The sequence below is a fragment of the Scomber japonicus genome, chromosome 18, assembly GCF_027409825.1.
Source record: "Scomber japonicus isolate fScoJap1 chromosome 18, fScoJap1.pri, whole genome shotgun sequence".
Taxonomy (NCBI): domain Eukaryota; kingdom Metazoa; phylum Chordata; class Actinopteri; order Scombriformes; family Scombridae; genus Scomber; species Scomber japonicus.
Window position 1 is genome coordinate 30344348 of NC_070595.1, and position 22818 is coordinate 30367165.

General features: G+C 41.0%; 1 protein-coding gene across 2 annotated transcripts; it reads left to right on the top strand.

Annotated features, from left to right (window-relative positions):
- The first annotated feature begins 7015 nt into the window (after positions 1-7015).
- Positions 7016-10465, top strand: LOC128378397 (keratin, type I cytoskeletal 13-like). Of its 2 annotated transcripts, none has more exons than XM_053337901.1 (7): positions 7016-7489; positions 7762-7844; positions 8677-8833; positions 8927-9088; positions 9175-9300; positions 9858-10076; positions 10278-10465. In XM_053337901.1, the coding sequence occupies exons 1-7, from the start codon at positions 7016-7018 to the stop codon at positions 10389-10391; spliced, it is 1335 nt and encodes a 444-aa protein (XP_053193876.1). In that variant the 3' UTR covers positions 10392-10465. The 2 variants fall into 2 exon arrangements, with proteins under 2 accessions (XP_053193876.1, XP_053193877.1); XM_053337902.1 differs by having other exon boundaries at positions 7067-7489; positions 9858-10070.
- Positions 10466-22818: the final 12353 nt, after the last annotated feature.

A 22818-nucleotide genomic window follows, 5' to 3' on the forward strand; every position in this document is an offset into this window, starting at 1 on the left:
TTGATTCAGTGTTTATATGAAGCTTTATATTCACATAAACAAGTATAAGTAGTAAAATAAAGGACAAAACACCACGAGTGAGTGATGTAGTATGCAGTATTATAGTAAAATATATAAAACTAGCTAGTTTAGTCCCCCAACCTAGGGGTGGGGGTGGGGCCCTCTTGTCTTGATGATCAGTAGTTTATATGAGTGTATATGAGACGATGAGACTGAGATTTACAGCTTCATCTATCTGCTCTGCCTCAGGCCACCTGTCAAACCTCCTGCTGTTACGTAACTCTGTCAGCTACCTACTGTAAATCTGATCCACAGTTCGCCTTCAGCAAATTCTCCACTGACATTAGAGTAGAAATTATTTAATGTCACCGCACATCGTCTTATAGAAGATTCATTCACAGAGTCAGTACACAGTAACTGATCTGTTTTATTGTTCATGTTATTTTATGTACCTAATGTATAATTCACAAATGAAATGACTTTGTAATGCATATTATTTTCCACATAGAGCAAGTCGAGGCCGTGTTCTGTCCTGATGCTCCCTTCATAGTCTTTAAACCACACAGGTAACGCTGTAGCTGAGCCATGGGCAGATCTAACACATCTACAGCATATAGAGTTTATTCTACTGGTCTACAGATGAGAACAGTATCTAAACGCAGCTCAGCACCTTCGTAGAATACAACAGAATAGGAAGCTTTACTGTCATATTTAACATATAATGAGATTAAAGCAGACACTAAAAAACAAGACAACCTGATAAAAACAAGACAACCTGATAAAAACAAGACACACATAGCTTAAAAAGATGACATAGTAGGAAGTTATAGCACTTAATAAGATCAAAAGAATCAGAATCATTGTCATTATACAGGTAGTACAATGAAATTAGAGGCAGTGCCTTAAAGTGCACATGAACATACATATAACCGCATTCAGTCCATTCACACATAAAAAGAATTAAATAGAATAAATAAAAGAATAAATAGAAGCAAGCAGCAGTCAAGATCACTGTTTGTTTATAGTTCTTATTGTCCAGGGAAAGAAACTGGTGGTGAGTCTGGAGGTGCTTTCATTGAGCTGCAGCTCCACCTACTGGCCACCAGGTGGAACAGCTGATGTGCTGCTGGGATCTGGACCTTCTGAAGCAGCGGCCTTCGTCCTCCATCCTTCACATGATCCAACCTCTGACTACACTTTACCTCTACTCTGTTCAGACAGACGCATCTCTGTCCTTGGCTGCTATAGCAACAATATCAGCGTGCCTCCTGTTTTCTCACAGGGAAGATTTGGTGCAGCCTCGCGATGACCAGCCTAGTTTAACCCCGTGCTTTAACCATGTGTTTGCTGCTGAGGTCCTCTGGGAGGCGCTACAGGTCGGCCAAGACTCACACCTCCACATTCAAAGACAGTTTTCCACCCCAAAGCAATTATTTATATGTATTTTACGATATGATGAAAAATAAAAATAAATTAGCCTATTATTGTGGCCAGGTGGGACACTTTGACTGGCCAGCTGTGTAGTCAGGACATATTTACCTGTGACACCGGGCAGCAGTAAAACCTTTCCCCTCGCAGCCCGCCGAGACGCCAGGCGTTTCTTCTCATGACGACGTGAGTAACTTTCCTCTGAAAAACTTGGTTTCAATCATATACGTTGTCATGGTTACTGGCTCGCAGCACAGTACAACTGTCTTCAGGACGCTGTTGTGGGCGGGGTTGTAACAAGTATGCACGAGCCAGCGTTGAGCAGGTATTGTGTTATTATTGACATCGTGATTCATTTTAATTGAACAGTATGAGAGCAGTAACCAGGCAACCAGACTCAGGCCCGTGTGTGAAGTGATCAGAGCACCGTACCCAGGGGAGTGTGTATTATTTATGTAAATGTGTTTCATCTCTTTTTTATTTGTTAGAATAATTAAGTGGATCATTTAAGTTATATTCATTCCTGTTAGAAAACTTGTCATGTGGGTCTTTGTTTGTAGTTGGTTCATTTTGAACTTAGTTGCTTTGTGACGTCACTGTGCTTATTTATTCTGAACAAAGCATTACTGCACTTCATAGCTCTGGTACAAAAGTGTGTTTGTCAGCTGAATATCCAGTTTGTCTCCTTTTGTGATTTCTATTCTTGTGTTGTATAGAACAACTAATAAGATATTATTTTTATATATAACTTTACAGGCTGACTGCTTGTTATTTCAAGTAGGTTACATTATTATTATTGTTGTTATTTTATATGACTTTAATTAATTTAACTTTAAACAATTATGCTATTTATATACACTATAGTAGACCACTCAACTATATATTAATATTTCTTGTTGTAATTTACGTTATTTAGCAGGGGCTTTGAACACACTCTCATCAGGCCTCTAAAGGTCTGACCCTACAGTCACCACTGATATTATTTATTCTGTTTTATGTTTTATTCATAGATAGATTTATTTGACATAAGCAATACATAAGATTTAAAAAGCAAATACATATGTCAGCACTTGTCAGGGATATTTTTATTTCCATGGTTGTTTCTGTTGTAGCAGCTGAGTGGTGACTGGTGCTTTGACAGATTACAAGTAGTCTACAAACTAGGAACTATAATAAATACTAAAACAGCAGTTTAAGATACATAGCTTATAAAAGTAGATCACTGAACAGCAATTTTTAAATGTTTGTTTTGAAGAATACTACACTTTATATGTCTATTATGGAGAGTGGTAGATGTCTCAGTCTCTAACCCACAGCTCCAGCACAGATAAACTCCTCCTGTCTTTGTGTGAAGTGAGCTATATTTCCCCGGCTAGCTCTTGTATTGCGTCCGTGTGCTATTCTCTGTATGTTTTTATGTTCACACCATACAGTAGCAGTTTCTAATTCGGTTGTTGTCCATACTTACTATCTAAGATTAAAGATTCAACTCAATGTGTGAAGTGAACCGTGTGCAAGTCACTGAACTCAAAGTAACACAACTGAAGTTACACAACATCAAACAGATGCCTGAAGGCAGCAGAGAGCAGGTTTGTACCCGATCAAAACCTTTACATCAGCCTGAGGCGACATCGCAGCGCCTCATTCACGCGGCTTCATAGTGGAGCTGAATGCAGTCGGCTTTAAAGGTTCAGCTCGTGTGTTTTAAATTTAACTCCACAAACAAAACAAACCAAAAAACAAGAACAATGACATCAACGGTCGGTTTGTGTTGTGACTTGATGATAAGAGGAAACGTTGATCCGCGTCGTTGGAGATTGACAGATGGTTTATAGAGTGAGCTGAGGCGTGTCATTGGACGAGAGCCAATCAGCACCTGCCAGCGTCCCCATGAGCAAGGCAGTAGCACACACTCGTACTAAATTTAGCCTTTGGAATAAAGCTCTCAGAGTTAAAATCAACCAAATTTGAGTGTACATGCATGACCATCGAATAGACTCCAAAGCAAAGTTAATGTAAGTGTAGACTGCAGACTGGACAATCAGCACTGCTCCCAGTAAACCCCCCCCACCCACACACACACACACACACACACACACACACACACACACTGCACTTTTATGCCCAATGCAATAACAATATCATCTCTGGTACATTACTACTCAATAAATAATGTCTCAATCATTACTATATTTATTATATACTCTACTTCTCTTCTATATTGTCCACTTGCTGCTGTACTAATGCAAACTGTGTGACTAATAAAGGAATATCTTATCTTAACTATTTACTGGGAGTTGATGTTTTAAGTCTTTTCAGGAGTTAAAACATGAATCCCTTTTTAGAGTAAAAGCATCTCATACTCAGAGTTTATGGTCATGTGATGTTACTCGTGGGAGTTAAGACACTACTCTCATTTAGAGTTAATTCATGGTAATGTTCACTCTTATATAGTTTTAATGGTCAACACATTCCAGTTCACATTTTTTAACTTAATATTTACATTACTGCAAAAAACTCAATAGTGATAACTTTAAATGAGTTTCTTTTATTTTTAGAACCACACGGTGCAAACGTTTAAAACAAGCGGCTAAAGACTCAAGCTGAGTTGTCTAATCAAAATGAACTCTCTGAAATATGATACAGTGCATAAACTCCTCAGAGAAAAGTGAATTATATACAAACGGTAAATATGTGTGCAGTGTTTCAAGGTCTGAAATGACACACATGAAGAATACGGCTGAAATATGGCTTTACTTTACTTTACAGGCCTGTTTTAATGTGGCAAAGGTTTGAACACACAAACTCATTCAAGGGTTTTCTACAAACATAGATGAAATATGTAAAAAAAAACTAAATCTCTTTCACACAGAGTCCTCGGAGTGGCCACCAATGATTTCCGGTAAGAGCACAATGGCCGTGTTCGACACTAAGCTGTCTACATTTGTGCACTACACACGTAAGTACATAGTGTACTCACTGAAGTATGTGATTATGGAACAAATTACATTTTGACCAGATGGTGGCGCTAGATGAAAAGTAAGGAAATCAAAGTTATTGTAATTCATCCTGAGAGGAGCATGAATGTGAACAGTCAGTATAAAGTGAGTTTGATTGACAGCTAAACCTAACCAGAGTCTAACCACAGTGCTTCCACATCCTAAAACATAATTATTGTTTAATATGTGACACTATCAAACCACAGATCTTTAACATGTGGGATTTACAATCCACAGAGTCATGCTGCTAACAACAGGATGCATAAACAGGACATCAGTGCTTTCTACAGAGGAAACCCTGAACCTCTTTCTGCTGATGTGTCAGTTGGAGCTTTGAGCTAAAAAAACAGCAACAAAAATTATACCTGAGTCGACATGTAATGAGTATGACCTTATATAATGTTATATACGTTGGTACCTACATACCTGCACACACATGCATGCAGACACATGCAGCCACATATCATTCCCATTACTCAGGCTTAAGGGCTTCATTGGCTGCATGGTTGGCAGATCAGTGCTCATCAATCAGCTTCTTATCTTTCATTCCACGGATCAGAAGTCTCTCTGCTGCCAGAACAGATCAACCCTTAACACGCCACCCAACCTGTTAGCATCAACAAGCACACAGTTAAGACTCAGCCTGACTTACACTGGGACTCTCTGTATGCCAATAGTTATGTAAACACTCTGTCATAAATAAAGTTTCTCATGATGGATGACCTCATTAGGAATTATTTGGCGATGAAAGGAAGAACGGGTGGATTTCAGCCAGGAAACGTGATGCTATCACTATGATAACAGGTTAAATGTCAGCAGATTGCTTTGTCACCTCACTGCTCAGAATCAAACATGAGGGTTTAACTCAGATTTGTAAGTCAGGAAGTCAAGTTTGTGCTTTACGTTATATATTCAAGGTAAAACTTTCAAGGGATCATTTTGACCCAAACCTCAATCGTTCCCCAACTCTAACCAGACTTTAGCCTCGGTGCTGTCTGCTGTCATCATAAAACACCACACTCATCGTTATGGGAGTCATCAGAAATAGATCTGTTCTGTCGTTTCGGTACGAGGACGTGTTGGAAATATCAGGTTCTTTAGCTGCTAAATACTCTACTATGTTCAGCAGCTAGTCTACAGATAGCTGTGTGTGTTTGCTGTTTGGTGCTGAGCAGGAAGTGAACAGTGGAAACGACGCTATGAGAGCAGCTGAGAGTGAAGCAGAACAGTAAAGCTGCAGCTAAACAATGAGCTGAAACTCAACTAGAAAGCTCTGTAAAGCTGAGAGGAAGCTGCAGAGTCTCTGATCATTCTCTGTCAGTTCATTACCACGTTTATAGGTATTTAAGCATATACATTACAGCTGCTTTAAAGATAAGTTAGGTAGAGAATGATGTTGACTGTCTGATAACCTCCGTCGGTCAAAACATCATTTAACATGAGTTCTGAGCTTCCAGAGCAATGCTGACCCAATCTGACCACATTTGATTGTATGTTGATAACTGTGTGAACAAACAGTTATATAGTGTAACTCACTTGCAGGTTGAAAATATCAATATGTGCCTGACTGGCTGAGACTTGTAGTGACTCTTAGAGAAGCCTGTAAATGATGCAGGTCACCATGACGATACAATAAACCAACTGTATCTGCCAGCTGGAGGCGTCTTCCCACAGCGCACACCTGAAGAAGAACGCTGTCAGGCAGGTGAGCGCTGAGTGACAGGAGGCGTTTCAGCTTCTATGGACTCTTTGTGCTGAGAGGAAAAGTGCACTGACAGCAGTAAGTAGATATAGTGTGCAAGGATTTACTGGGGGTTATATCACACAGCCTGCAGCGGTGTGCAGTGTGCAGGTGTGGAAGAAATACTTACATTAGTTACTTAAATCAAAGTAAAATTACAAAAATGTAAAAGGTTCATGAGATGATTAATGGCAGAGGAAAGAAGAAAAAAAAAACTACTCAGATTTAAACTAAAAGGTTGGAAACTCTGCTTTAATCTTTAACAATGTTTTAATGTAAAATCCAATTCAAACTGTAACTTTCTCCAATTGTGATGCAGCAAATATGAAATGTTTTATAATAGATGTATTAAGTGTCATTAATATGGAAATACACATATGTCAAGATTACACTGAAGGACTCGAGAAACTTGATTTACGTTCCACCTGAGGAGGTGTGGTGAACTGCCCCCCCACCCCTCCACCACCCCCGCCCCTCCCTGCCACCACCCCTCCACAAGCCCAACCAACCCCTCCCCAAGCCCAACCAACCCCTCCCCACCACCACCCCTCCCCAAGCCCAACCAACCCCTCCCCAAGCCCAACCAACCCCTCCCCACCACCACCCCTCCACAAGCCCAACCAACCCCTCCTGACCACCACCCCTCCCCAAGCCCAACCAACCCCTCCCCACCACCACCCCTCCACAAGCCCAACCAACCCCTCCCCACCACCACCCCTCCACAAGCCCAACCAACCCCTCCCCACCTGAGCGCCTTTAAAAGGAGCAAACAGAGCTGTGCCTCCTCACTTCTCTCCTCTCCAGCTCTCTCCAGTCAGAGAAGACAGACAAATACCTCCTCTTCACCATGGCCACCATGATGTACTCACGTAGCTCTATGACCGGCGGTGGTCTGGGGCGATCATCCTTCGGTGGAGGCATGAGCTCGTTCAGCATGGCGGGAGGAGCAGGAGGTGCTGGTGTGAGGGTCTCTCAGGCTAGCAGGAGCTTCTCTTCTGGAGCCAGCAGCGGCTTTGGCTTTGGCAGTGGAGCAGGTGCAGGTGCAGGTGCAGGTGCAGGTTTCGGCGCAGGATTCGGCGCAGGATTCGGAGCTGGCTTCGGTGGAGGAGCAGCGATGGAAGAAAGCGTCATCGGCAACGAGAAGTTCACCATGCAGAACCTGAACGACCGCCTGGCCTCCTACCTGGCCAAGGTGTCTGCGCTGGAGACGGCCAACGCAGAGCTGGAGATGAAGATCAGGCAGTTTGTGGAGAGCAGGGTCGGCCCCACCACCAGAGAGTACTCTGCCTCCCTGTCCACCATCACAGAGATGCAGGGAAAGGTGAGGAAGAGGGGCAGCATGGGAAATGATGTTCAGAGATGTTTGTAGTTTTATCTGTGGTCCAGAGTCTCTTATTCAACTTTTCCAAAATCTAACCACTAAAAAGATGCAATAAATAGGGAAAAACTGATGAGACAGTTAAAGGTTTCTATCTTTTGAATTTGTGATGAAGTCATCCTGTTTTGTGATGTGATGTTTGATGCTGTTTCAGATGCAGGACTGATGTCTTGTGTCTGATCTGGTTATAAAATCTTGATTGTTTCTGTTTTCAGATCCAGGACGTCATCGTCGCCAAAGGTACCATCATACTGAGCATCGACAACGCCAGGCTGGCTCAGGACGACTTCAGAATGAAGTCAGTAACTCTTTATTTCTTTCTTCTTTTCTTTTAAGTGAGATGTAAAAAGTATGATTATAAAATGAACGCCAAGTAGACTCTATTGTCTGCTCTTTTATTTTTGTTGTTGAAACAGTAGTAAAACATGAAACTGAAATTAATTAATAAAGCACTTTTATACTTTAACTACTGCATGTATACAGAATGCACAAACTTATACTCCAAACCTCTCATCCCTCTTTCCAAAATAAGAGAAACATTTAAATGTTCCTTTACATCTGTGTTTAAAAAGCTTAATAAATGGATCTTAAAGCTCTCTTTAAGATCTTTTAAGATAAAACATGGACATGTATTTTTCTTTCTGCTAAAGAAAAGCAGAGTTGACCTTTAACCCCACAGCAGCAGGAGAGTCAGGCTTTCAATCAGCAGCTCCCCCTGCTGGCAGCTGACGGGACTGCAGGAAAAAAACACCTCAAGCAGAAACATGATTACATAATTAGACTGATGTCAAATAAATACGGGCTCAGAGTAGGTTCTAAATGAGTTTCATTTTGTTAAATTATATTCAGAAATTATTTCAAATATTTCAGTTGTACGTGTGAAAAGTTAAATTTCATACAAGGACAACACAGAATTAATATTTGTGAATATCTATCAAACATCTGTAGTCCTGCTTCAGTCATTCTTACCAATAAAACAAACATAACTGATTAAAGTAAAGTAATATTACACTTCCTGCCAGAATATTGGACGTTCAACATAAAACCAACAGGAGTACTGCACATTTACATACACACATATTATAAAGTCCACTGTGAAACTCTAATTCCGTCCTGTGACTTCCATGCAGGTATGAGAACGAGCTGTCCATGCGTCAGGGTGTGGAGGCCGACATCGCCGGCCTGAAGACGCTGCTGGGAGACCTCGGCATGGCCAAGACTGACCTGAACATGCAGATGGAGAGCCTGAAGGAGGAGCTGGTGTCCACGAAGGCGAACCACGAGGAGGTACGCTGACGTTCTCATTACAGGAACACTGATCTCTGAGTTTATCTTGATGGTCTAGTTTGGTGACCGAGTGCTGCCTCCCTCCTCCTGCAGGACCTGGTTGCCATGAGAAGTCAGATGACCGGCCAGGTGAACGTGGAGGTGGACGCTGCTCCTCAGAGCGACCTCACCGTGGTCATGGAGAACATCAGAGAACACTACCAGGCCGTCGCTGCCAAGAACAGCAGAGAGCTGGAGTCTTGGTTCCAGGCAAAGGTGAGAAACGAAACCGTCTGCGTCCACAGATCAGTTTGTCTTTCGTGAGCTTTGGTGACTCCTCTTCCTCCTCTTCCTCCTCTCAGTCAGAGGTGCTCAACAAGGAAGTGGTGACCACAGAGATGACACTGAAGTCGTCAACCTTGGAGGTGAAGGAGGTGAAGTCACAGTTTCAGGCTATGGAGATCGAGCTCCAGTCACAGCTCAGTATGGTAAGAACACCAACAGTCATTTTTTAATAGTTATATTTATAAAAACACACAAACATTGTGTTCATATGTAAATCAGGTATGTTTTATTTTGGTTTTAAATCACTAACATACATTAAACTGCAGGTAAATACAGTAGAGTCCACATGGAGACCATAACAGACTCCTTGGTGTGTACATAGACATGATAAACACGTAGAAACACGAAACGTCTCCCAGGTACTCCCATAGACACAGTAATGACTCCTCACTGTCCATGTAGAGACAATGACAATGATATGGACTCCTTGGGGTCCAGATAGAGACACCAAAGGGAGTCCCAGCTGTCCACCTCCAGATGATAAGACTCCCAGGTGTCTACGTAGAGACAATGACGATGATAATGTCTCCCAAAGAAACCTGAATGACCATATGGAGACGATAAAAGACTCCCAGGTGTCCAGACCCTCAGGTGGTCACGTAGAAACAATAATGGACTCCCTCTCTGCATTAGTACATCCATCCAGTTGTTCAGCGGTCCAGTTTCTGTCCTCCGTCTCTAACTTGTCTGTCTCCTGCAGAAAGCGTCTCTTGAATCCAGCCTGGCTGAAATCCAGAGCCGCTACGCCGGGCAGATGAGCAGCTTCCAGAGTCAGGTGGTGATGCTGGAGGATCAGCTGGCCCAGCTGAGAGCCGACCTGGAGCGTCAGGGACACGAGTACCAGATGCTGCTGGACATGAAGACCAGGCTGGAGATGGAGATCACTGAGTACAGGAGGCTGATGGACGGAGAGGCATCTGTGTAAGTTCAATAAATGTGATGAGATGATCCAATATTTCAGCAAAAATCAAAGATTCGAGGAAAAAGTCCAAAAACTGAAAACATGTGTGTATCAGAACTTATGAGTGAAAATAATCAATAGAATAATCATTAAAGCAGCTTTACTAACGTGTCCCTCTTTCCTTCCTCTCCTAGATCTGCAATGTCCTCCTCTTTAAAGTCCTCTGCAATGTCCTCCTCCGAAATGTCCTCCTCTGCAATGTCCTCCTCCGCCTCCACCACCACCACCACCACAGTCATCACCAAGGTGGTTGAAGAGACCGAAACCATCTGAGACCAGTCACCTGTCTGTTGTCACGGAAACCATGATCAATGCAAACGTCATGAATCTGTGAGGAGAAAACTTTCCCTCCCTACAGCTGTAACGAGCTTCTGTCTGTTCCTTCACACAATAAAAACCTCTAAAGTCAACTAAAAGTCTCAAAATGTTTCTCAAAGTAGTAAAATACTGCAGTACTGTTAGAGGTACTAGTACTTTACTGTAGTACAGTTAGAGGTACTAGTACTATACTGTAGTACTGTTAGAGGTACTAGTACTTTACTGTAGTACAGTTAGAGGTACTAGTACTATACTGCAGTACTGTTAGAGGTACTAGTACTATACTGTAGTACTGTTAGAGGTACTAGTACTTTACTGTAGTACAGTTTGAGGTACTAGTACTATACTGTAGTACTGTTAGAGGTACTAGTACTATACTGTAGTACTGTTAGAGGTACTAGTACAATACTGTAGTACAGTTTGAGGTACTAGTACTTTACTGTAGTACAGTTAGAGGTACTAGTACTATACTGTAGTACTGTTAGAGGTACTAGTACTTTACTGTAGTACAGTTAGAGGTACTAGTACTATACTGTAGTACAGTTAGAGGTACTTGTACTTTACTGTAGTACAGTTAGAGGTATTAGTACTTTACTGTAGTACAGTTAGAGGTACTTGTACTTTACTGTAGTACAGTTAGAGGTACTTGTACTTTACTGTAGTACAGTTTGAGGTACTAGTACTTTACTGTAGTACAGTTAGAGGTACTTGTACTTTACTGTAGTACTGTTAGAGGTACTAGTACTTTACTGTAGTACAGTTAGAGGTACTAGTACTATACTGTAGTACAGTTAGAGGTACTTGTACTTTACTGTAGTACAGTTAGAGGTATTAGTACTTTACTGTAGTACAGTTAGAGGTACTTGTACTTTACTGTAGTACAGTTAGAGGTACTAGTACTTTACTGTAGTACAGTTTGAGGTACTAGTACTTTACTGTAGTACAGTTAGAGGTACTTGTACTTTACTGTAGTACTGTTAGAGGTACTAGTACTATACTGTAGTACTGTTAGAGGTACTAGTACTATACTGTAGTACAGTTTGAGGTACTAGTACTTTACTGTAGTACAGTTAGAGGTACTAGTACTATACTGTAGTACTGTTAGAGGTACTAGTACTATACTGTAGTACAGTTTGAGGTACTAGTACTTTACTGTAGTACAGTTAGAGGTACTTGTACTTTACTGTAGTACTGTTAGAGGTACTAGTACTTTACTGTAGTACTGTTAGAGGTACTAGTACTATACTGTAGTACTGTTAGAGGTACTAGTACTTTACTGTAGTACAGTTTGAGGTACTAGTACTTTACTGTAGTACAGTTAGAGGTACTTGTACTTTACTGTAGTACTGTTAGAGGTACTAGTACTATACTGTAGTACAGTTTGAGGTACTAGTACTTTACTGTAGTACAGTTAGAGGTACTAGTACTATACTGTAGTACTGTTAGAGGTACTAGTACTATACTGTAGTACAGTTTGAGGTACTAGTACTTTACTGTAGTACAGTTAGAGGTACTTGTACTTTACTGTAGTACTGTTAGAGGTACTTGTACTTTACTGTAGTACTGTTAGAGGTACTAGTACTATACTGTAGTACTGTTAGAGGTACTAGTACTTTACTGTAGTACAGTTAGAGGTACTTGTACTTTACTGTAGTACTGTTAGAGGTACTTGTACTTTACTGTAGTACTGTTAGAGGTACTAGTACTTTACTGTAGTACTGTTAGAGGTACTAGTACTTTACTGTAGTACAGTTAGAGGTACTAGTACTATACTGTAGTACTGTTAGAGGTACTAGTACTTTACTGTAGTACTGTTAGAGGTACTAGTACTATACTGTAGTACTGTTAGAGGTACTAGTACTTTACTGTAGTACAGTTTGAGGTACTAGTACTTTACTGTAGTACTGTTAGAGGTACTAGTACTTTACTGTAGTACAGTTAGAGGTACTAGTACTATACTGTAGTACTGTTAGAGGTACTAGTACTTTACTGTAGTACTGTTAGAGGTACTAGTACTATACTGTAGTACTGTTAGAGGTACTAGTACTTTACTGTAGTACAGTTTGAGGTACTAGTACTATACTGTAGTACTGTTAGAGGTACTAGTACTATACTGTAGTACTGTTAGAGGTACTAGTACAATACTGTAGTACAGTTTGAGGTACTAGTACTTTACTGTAGTACAGTTAGAGGTACTAGTACTATACTGTAGTACTGTTAGAGGTACTAGTACTTTACTGTAGTACAGTTTGAGGTACTAGTACTTTACTGTAGTACAGTTAGAGGTACTTGTACTTTACTGTAGTACTGTTAGAGGTACTAGTACTTTACTGTAGTACAGTTAGAGGTACTAGTACTATACTGTAGTACAGTTAGAGGTACTTGTACTTTACTGTAGTACAGTTAGAGGTATTAGTACTTTACTGTAGTACAGTTAGAGGTACTAGTACTTTACTGTAGTACAGTTAGAGGTACTAGTACTATACTGTAGTACAGTTAGAGGTACTAGTACTTTACTGTAGTACAGTTTGAGGTACTAGTACTTTACTGTAGTACTGTTAGAGGTACTTGTACTTTACTGTAGTACTGTTAGAGGTACTAGTACTCTACTGTAGTACAGTTTGAGGTACTAGTACTTTACTGTAGTACAGTTAGAGGTACTAGTACTATACTGTAGTACTGTTAGAGGTACTAGTACTATACTGTAGTACAGTTTGAGGTACTAGTACTTTACTGTAGTACAGTTAGAGGTACTTGTACTTTACTGTAGTACTGTTAGAGGTACTAGTACTTTACTGTAGTACTGTTAGAGGTACTTGTACTTTACTGTAGTACTGTTAGAGGTACTAGTACTTTACTGTAGTACTGTTAGAGGTACTAGTACTTTACTGTAGTACAGTTAGAGGTACTTGTACTTTACTGTAGTACTGTTAGAGGTACTAGTACTTTACTGTAGTACTGTTAGAGGTACTAGTACTATACTGCAGTACTGTTAGAGGTACTAGTACTTTACTGTAGTACTGTTAGAGGTACTAGTACTGTACTGTAGTACAGTTAGAGGTACTAGTACTTTACTGTAGTACTGTTAGAGGTACTAGTACTTTACTGTAGTACAGTTAGAGGTACTAGTACTATACTGTAGTACAGTTAGAGGTACTTGTACTTTACTGTAGTACAGTTAGAGGTACTAGTACTATACTGTAGTACTGTTAGAGGTACTAGTACTTTACTGTAGTACAGTTTGAGGTACTAGTACTTTACTGTAGTACAGTTTGAGGTACTAGTACTTTATTGTAGTACTGTTAGAGGTACTAGTACTATACTGTAGTACTGTTAGAGGTACTAGTACTTTACTGTAGTACAGTTAGAGGTACTAGTACTATACTGTAGTACAGTTAGAGGTACTAGTACTCTACTGTAGTACTGTTAGAGGTACTAGTACTTTACTGTAGTACAGTTAGAGGTACTAGTACTCTACTGTAGTACTGTTAGAGGTACTAGTACTTTACTGTAGTACAGTTAGAGGTACTAGTACTATACTGTAGTACTGTTAGAGGTACTAGTACTTTACTGTAGTACAGTTTGAGGTACTAGTACTCTACTGTAGTACTGTTAGAGGTACTAGTACTTTACTGTAGTACAGTTAGAGGTACTAGTACTCTACTGTAGTACTGTTAGAGGTACTAGTACTTTACTGTAGTACAGTTAGAGGTACTAGTACTCTACTGTAGTACTGTTAGAGGTACTAGTACTTTACTGTAGTACAGTTTGAGGTACTAGTACTCTACTGTAGTACTGTTAGAGGTACTAGTACTTTACTGTAGTACAGTTAGAGGTACTAGTACTATACTGTAGTACAGTTAGAGGTACTAGTACTTTACTGTAGTACAGTTAGAGGTACTTGTACTTTACTGTAGTACAGTTAGAGGTACTAGTACTATACTGTAGTACAGTTAGAGGTACTAGTACTTTACTGTAGTACAGTTAGAGGTACTTGTACTTTACTGTAGTACAGTTAGAGGTACTAGTACTATACTGCAGTACTGTTAGAGGTACTAGTACTTTGTTGTTAACAGCTCCACCAAATACTGATTCTTCCCTCTAAACTTCTCACATGCTTTCATTTCAATAAATGTTCAAATGATCCAATATTTCAGCAAAAATCAAACATTAGAGAAAAAGTCCAAAAACTGAAACACATTTGTGAATCAGAGCTTTGAGATAGATTTAGATTATTATTCAGCTGTAATATCAAACATGGATTTATTTCCATTTCTGATATTAGAAAATATTACAAAGTAAAAAACCTGATAAGCTCACACAGTAAACATCTGAACCATGTGATCTGAGAGCAGAGCAGCTTCTCTCTGGTTACAGCCAGGTGACTGCTGCCCCCTACTGGAAGCAGGACGCAGTAAAATACAAACTGCTGTTCAGTTTAGTTTGAGTTAGTTTTGCTTTGTTCATTCTAGTTTTTATCATTTTAATTTGTTTTTTATTTCTTTCCTTTCCCCCTTCCTCCCTCCCTCCTTTCTTTCCTTCCTCCCTCCCTCCCTCCCTCCCATCCCCCTTCCTCCCTCCCTCCTTTCCTTCCTTCCTCCCTCCCTCCCTCCCTCCCTCCCATCCTCCTTCCTCCCTTCCGCCCATCCTCCTTCCTCCCTCCTTTCCTTCCTTCTCCCTCCCTTCCTCCCATCCTCCTTCCTTCCTCCCTCCTTTCCTTCCTTCTTCCTTCCTTTCCTTCCTTCCTCCCTCCTTTCCCCCTACCTTCCTTCCTTTCCTTCCTTCCTCCCTCCTTTCCTTTCTTCTTCCTCCCTTCCTTCCTTTCTCCTTCCTTTCCTTCCTTCTTACCCCCTTCCTTCCTCCTTTCCTTCCTCCCTCCCTCCTTTCCTTCCTTCTTCCCCCCTTCCTTCCTCCTTTCCTTCCTCCCTCCCTCCTTTCCTTCCTTCTTCCCCCCTTCCTTCCTTCCTCCCTCCCTTGCTTTGTTCATTGTAGTTTTTATTTAGTTTTAACTTTATTTAATTTAAGTAAATTAATTTCATTGCTAGTTTTAGTCTTGTTTTCCTGTTATGAGCATTTCAAGAGTTAAATGATCTATTCAAACTATTCAAACTAGCCAAACTGATAGCTTAGCGTCATACGTCATACACCGTTGGAAACCTCAGTCTATTGGCTAAAACGTTATCAACGTCATTTCACCGAGTATTTCCATTGGCTGGAACAGCTGTCAATCAAACCCACGTTGTCGTTGTCGTCGGTCACATGTCCTCATTGGCTTTGGAGGCACGTGTTGCCTCATCCTAAGCACTGATTGGCTGGTGGGTGGTGTCGTCAGAAGCAGGAGAGGCTAACGGTCATACGCTAACGGTCGTAAACATCTAGTCACGTGCAGGTCAGGAAATGATGTAACGGGCCGTATATGGTTTGTTATTTGTGTGTTACGTTACGTGTTGGAGTAAATACATGTTGACATATTGAGGAAAGTATTTCGGTTTTATGGAAACGGATTTCATATTTCAGCAGAATGGATACTTGGCGAGCTGCACAGAAAGTGCTGAGTCATAAGATGATCGTTGTGGATAAAGGGAAGACTTTGAAGGTATGTAGCATTATAGCTGTTAGCTTACTTTAGCTGAGTGGCTAGCCGAGCTAACCGCTAATACTATTACGGCTGTGAGCAACCATATAAGTCGTGGGTGGTCTTGAATGAATCAGGACAATCTAAGCTTTCGAACAATGTACATGAATATATATGTTTAAGGGTTGCTGTTTAAAACATTCAGAAGGACTTGTCGCTACCTGCTAACTTCCGGTCCGTCCCGTAGACGGAACAGCGAGTTTTAAAGAGTTTAACATGTGATGACGTAGTTTGAGTTTCAGGAGGAAAGCTTTGATGAGGATGAACTGACTGATGAAGGTTTGCTGAGTCAGAGTTTAAATATTCCCATATTGGCTTCTTCTTCTTGTCCGCTCTGCTGCCCCCTACTGGAAGCAGGACGCAGTAAAATACAAACTGATTTTATCTGCTGTTCAGTTTAGTTTGAGTTAGTTTTGCTTTGTTCATTCTAGTTTTTATCATTTTAATTCGTTTTTAATTTCTTTCCCCCTTCCTTCCTCCTACCCTTCCTTCTTTCCTTTCCCCTCCCTTCCTCCCTCCTTTCCTTCCTTCTTTCCTTTCCCCTACCTTCCTCCCTTCCTTCCTCCTTTCCTTCCTCCCTCCCTCTTTTCCTCCTTCCTCCATCCCTTCCTCCCTCCCTCCTTTCCTTTCCTTATTTCTTCCTCCATCCCTCCCTCCCTCCTTTCCTTTCCTTCTTTCTTCCCCCCTTCCTTCCTCCTTTCCTTCCTTCCTCCCTCCCTTGCTTTGTTCATTGTAGTTTTTATTTAGTTTTAACTTTATTTAATTTAAGTAAATTAATTTCATTGCTAGTTTTAGTCTTGTTTTCCTGTTATGAGCATTTCAAGAGTTAAATGATCTATTCAAACTATTCAAACTATATATATATATATATATATATATATATACATTATTATAGTTCACTAAACCTAAGCAGTGAAAAAATAATTTAGTTAACTGAAAGAAAAATATCAAAGTTTTATAAAATAAAATATAAACTATAATGAAGCAAAACTGCAGATAATAATATATAGAAATATGAACATTTAGAACAATTTAGCAAAGAAAGAATAGTTTGCTTTCCATAATATAATAAATACATAAATAGAAATAGGAAAACGTTTATATAAATAAAAACGTATATTAAAAAAACATGCATATACACACACACACACACACACACATATATATAATATATATATATGTGTGTGTGTGTGTGTATATGCATGTTTTTTTAATTACTATTTTTTTCATCCAATTCTTTTTTATTTTTATATATTCTCTATTTTTATTCTTCATATATATATATAATACTATTTTAATACTGTATATTTCATATTAAGATATATACAGATAACCCTCCTGTTGTCCTCGAGTCAAGAAAGAAAGGGATGAAGAAGGAAGGGAAGGAGGGAGGAAGGAAAGTAGGGGGAGGAAAGAAAGAGAAGGAGGGAAGGAGGGAGGCAGTAAGGAAGGAAAGGAAGGAGGGAGGGAGCGAGGAAGGACAGAAGCTAGGAAGAAAGGGGGATGGAGGAAGGAAGGAGGGATGGAGGGAGGAAGGAAAGAAGGAAGGAAGAAAGGGGGATGGAGGAAGGAAGGAGGGATGGAGGGAGGAAGGAAGGAAAGAAGGACGGAGGGAGGGAGGGAGGGAGGGAGGAAGGAAGGAAGGAAGGACAGAAGCTAGGAAGAAAGGGGGTGGAGGAAGGAAGGAAGGAAGGAAGAAAGGAAGGAAGGAACAGTCAAAACAGACAGGGTCATGACTCTGAAAATAAAATAAAATAAAATAAACTAAAATAAATAGGAAAGACGTAAAAGTTTAATTAGTATTTTTGAATAAAAACACACAACACAAAGAGAGACAGGAAGAAGCAGGAGTTGCCATTAGTTTCTTTAATAAGTCATTTCCAGTACAAGATGCTGCATCACTTCTCTTTTTTGCTGCTGTTCATTTTATTTTATTTTCCTTTCCTTCCCCCCTTCCTTCCTCCTTTCCTTCTTTCTTCCTCCTTCCCTCCTTTCCTTCCTTCTTCCCCCTTCCTTCCTCCCTCCTTTCCTCCCTTCTTCCCCCCTTTCCTTCCTTCTTCCTCCCTCCTTCTTCCCCCTTCCTTCTTCCTCCCTCCTTTCCTTCCTGCCTCCCTTCCTTCCTTCTTCCCCCCTTCCTTCCTCCCTCCTTTCCTTCCTTATTCCCCCCTTCCTTCCTCCTTCCCCCCTTCCTTCCTCCTTCCCTCCTTTCCTTCCTTCTTCCCCCTTCCTTCCTTCCTCCCTCCTTTCCTTCCTTATTCCCCCCTTCCTTCCTCCTTCCCCCCTTCCTTCTTCCTTTCCTTCCTTCTTCCCCCTTGCTTCCTCCCTCCTTTCCTTCCTTCTTCCTTGCCTCCTTTCCTTCTTCCCCCTTCCTTCCTTCCTCCTTCCCTCCTTTCCTTCTTCCCCCTTCCCTCCTTTCCTTCCTCCCATCCTCCTTCCTCCATCCCCCCTCCTTTCCTTCCTTCCTCCCTCCCTCTTTTCCTTCCTCCCTCACTCCCTCCTTTCCTTCCTTCTTTCCTGAAGTCTGAAAACACAAAAATAAAAACACACAACACAAAGAGAGACAGGAAGAAGCAGGAGTTGCCATTAGTTTCTTTAATAAGTCATTTCCAGTACAAGATGCTGCATCACTTCTCTTTTTTGCTGCTGTTCATTTTATTTTATTTTTTTTATTAAAGTTTTTTTTGTTGTTTTTTTTGTTGTTTTTTTTTAAGAATGACATTATCAATAGAAGATTTGTACACAGTGAGCGATCTGGACGGGGGGGGAGAGGGAAGGGGGGGGGGGGGCACTGAGGGAGGTGGGGGGGGGGGTTAAATTGTGCTGATGCGTTTTGGTCCTGATACTGAAAAAACTGAGTCGGCGGGTTGTGAACCGAAGGAATGTCATCTCAGCTGATTATCATCTCAAAAAAAAAAGAAATAAAAAAAAATCACTGTGGTGTAACCTGATCACTGTGGTGTAACCTGATCACTGTGGTGTAACCTGATCACTGTAAGAGCCAGGATGTCCCGAGCTGAGTCACAACAAGGTCCCAGTCTGATCCTGATATGTTCCTACATTCAGCTTCTACCACGCTAACCTCCTGAGACTCTGACCTTTGACCTGCTTCCCTCCTGCTGCCACCTAGTGGTAGAAAAAGCACATTACAGTGTAAAATCGAGATGGCAGGCCTCATTGTGGAGCTTTTCCTCTAAACAGTTCCAGCTCTACTCGACTCGACTCGACTCGACTCCGTCAGGGATACTTCCTGGTTCCTGCTGCTTTTTACTAAATGTGACATCATCAGACTGCCGGCCTCTGATTGGTCAGAGAGTCACAGGAAGAGTCATGAGCCGTCCCACACAAGAATCAAAGCCGGCATTTTTAACCCTTCCTGTTAGGCCTGCACGATTAATCGAATTTTCATCGTCATTGCGATGTGAACGTTCGCGATGAACCCATCGCAAAAGCTGGTCTGTAATGCGATAAATTGGCCACGCACACTTTTTTTTTTTTTCGTGGCGTCCAAAACATTTTGCCTTGTAACAGTAGACCAATAAAATTGATGAGTAGTTCACAGAGGTCCAATGAAATTGTGTGATAAATCAAGCACGCTTTATTATTGTAAATCAGTCATTTGTACTGACTCTCATCAACATGGAAAATACTCGAAGAAAATCATATGATGCGGCTGTTACGTACTTTATTATTTTTTCACTGTGCTTCATGGTTGATACACGTTGTCGTCCGACTCGTTCATAGGAGAGAACGGGAGAGTTCGCTCAGTAGGTTTTAATTCAAAGCAAGACGTACAATGACAGAACGAGGTAGATTACTCCAGTAAAAGTAAGACTTAGTTTAATGACTTAGAAGTCGCCAAATGACTTACTTTAACGAATTTCGTTAGTTTATATAATGCAGATTTGTAAAATATTACTTTTATGAGGGTCACAGTCACAGACTGTAGAAACTTAGCATTTGATAATTGTGATAGCAGCGGTGCAGCAGATGTATTGAAGTCCACGCAGCACGCTGGATGTAAACTAATATTAAGCATATATCCTATTCATTACAATGTCCATGGACATAAATTGAGTTCTTTTGCCTTAATAATGATAAAATAATACACAATAAATGCGTGATGGCTGTCAGGCATCGCCAGACCAACCATAGCTAATATCTCATATTACAACGTGGGACACCTGAGGCTTAAAATCCGGTGCGGCTTGTACAAGTACAAAATTGATTTTCTTTCTAAAATTAGAGCATGCGGCTTTTAATCAGGTGCGCTCTGTAGTCCGGAATTTGCGGTAATTACAATCAGCTATTCAGTGTTTTAGAGTACCTAAAAGCAGGGAATCTTTTAAAGCTGAAAATCTGAAAGAGACAGGAACTGTATGCAAACTTTAAATATTTTCTTATTTATCGCAAGTCATATCGTCATCGCAATATTGAACAGTGTGATCGCACATCGCACATTTTGCTGATATCGTGCAGGCCTACTTCCTGTTGTCCTCGAGTCAAGGAAGGAAGGAAAGGAGGGAGGAAGGAATGAGGGAAAGGAGGAAAGGAGGGAGGAATGAAGGAAGAAGGAAGGAAAGGAGGGAAGGAAAGAAGGAAGGATGGAAAGAAGGAACAGTCAGAACAGACAACAGGAAGCTTAAATAGCAACAGCGTTCCAGTGATTGGTTTCTCTTCTCTTGCTTTGTGTGAGACAGAAAGACATACAGCAGCAGGAAGGAAGGAAGGAAGGGAGGTAGGAAGGAAGGAAGTGTGACAGAAAGACACATACAGCAGCAGGAAGGAAGGAAGGAAGGAAGTGTGTGTGACAGAAACACATACAGCAGCAGGAAGGAAGGAAGGAAGGAAGTGTGTGTGACAGAAACACACATACAGCAGCAGGAAGGAAGGAAGGAAGGAAGTGTGTGAGACAGAAACACATACAGCAGCAGGAAGGAAGGAAGTAAGTGTGTGTGAAAGACACATACAGCAGCAGGAAGGAAGGAAGGAAGGAAGGAAGTAAGTGTGTGTGAAAGACACATACAGCAGCAGGAAGGTAGGAAGGAAGGTTGGAAGGAAGGAAGTGTGACAGAAAGACACATACAGCAGCAGGAAGGAAGGAAGGAAGGAAGGAAGGAAGTGTGTGAGACAGAAAGACACATACAGCAGCAGGAAGGAAGGAAGGGAGGGAGGAAAAGAGCAAGAACACCATCGCCTCCATGTCCTCCATTGGTTATGTGTTTGCGTTGCTATGACGACCCCGCTCACGTTGAGGAGGAACTATAGTAATGGAAAAGGTTCCTGGTACCAAACCGAGTCGAGCTGAGCTAGAACTGTAGAGAGGAAAAGCTTCTTTATCAAGTTTTATGGTTGAAACCTGTTTATTTTATAATTAATAAGATTTAGGAGGAGTGAAAGCAGCTCAGGTCTCAGGAGGTTGAAGGTTGCTGAAGCTGAATATCTGTGTGTGAAGCAGTAAGACAGTAAACTTCCTGCTCAGTGAGGAGAGAGCAGAGCGGTACGTCGCTGCCTCCAGGAAACTTCTCTCTTTATAAAAGTTACCTGAGTGTTTCTTTTTTAACCCTTTGTAGGACACACTGAGGAAACACTTCACTCCTTTGCTTCCTCTTCGGGAGCCATGACATCATCACACATGGAGATTTTTTATTATTGAGCCCAAATTTTGTGTTTTTGTACAGACCTCTGCCAATAAACCCTCAGAGAGTTTACAAGATGACATTAACCCTTTACATACTGTTCATACTCTGACTCATATTATATATATATATATATATAATTCACATTCATAAATTCCCCGTCAGTCATTAATAAAAGATTATGGATTAACAGTCACTACCTTTTTGAAGGCTGATTTGTCTCTCTAAATAAAAACAGGTATAAAGTTCTATATTTGCAAATATAAAAATGTTTATAAGCTGCACAAACATTTTAAAAAGATGCATTTTATTCCCATTTGTGTAAACTGTGGGTCACATTAAGAAAAGTTTCCAGTTACAGCTCAGCAATATGAAGAAGAGGGTCGAATCTGAACATGAACAGTATGAAAGGGTTTAACTCCAGCAGGATCATCATCATCATGTCAGCAGTGAAGGTCTGTTTCTAGCAACCATGTCGCCATCTGATGGCCGGTCTGTGCATTACATGCCTCATACACGTGGTAAATCTTCCCTGAACATTTGGGATTAAAGGATTTTGGACCAGATTTCATGACACAAAGTGACTTTTACCAACAGCTGAGTAGACCTACGAAGGGTTAAGTGCTGCCTCACGTTGGTAGTACTGAACCTTGCCTTGCATGTTGGACTGCAGATACGGCAGCGGTTTAAAACACCTCTGTGACAGCTGAGTAAAACTAAACATCAGCTTCAGGCTCTCGCTCAAAGCTCAAAGCCATCGGTCAGAAAAAGCCTCGATCAGCCCGGCATTGATCTTTGAGATCAGATCGGGACATCCCTCCAAAATAAAACCAGATTGTTAACAGTACAGTAACAGATGTGTAAGCAGCCACAGCTGGAAGTAAAACACTAGTAAACTGGCTCAAAGTAAAGTCCTCACACTGGTTGGCAAAAGACTGAAAAGTTGTCTTTACTGCAGAGTGAACCAGGACCCCGCGTCCTGAGAAGCATCTTAAGGCAAACATGATCATCAACTCTGTTTCCCAGAAGCATCGTAACTTCAGACGCTCGCAGAAAAGAAAAAGAAAAGTAGATTAACGAGCTTCCAGGTTCTGAAGCTGCAGGAAGTAAA

Coding starts and splice junctions, on each gene's coding strand:
- LOC128378397 (XM_053337901.1), top strand. CDS start 7,016: ATGGCCACCATGATGTACTCACGTAGCTCTATGACCGGCGGTGGTCTG. Junction 7,845..8,676: donor CAGGACGACTTCAGAATGAA/GTCAGTAACTCT, acceptor ACTTCCATGCAG/GTATGAGAACGAGCTGTCCA. Junction 9,089..9,174: donor AGTCTTGGTTCCAGGCAAAG/GTGAGAAACGAA, acceptor TCCTCCTCTCAG/TCAGAGGTGCTCAACAAGGA.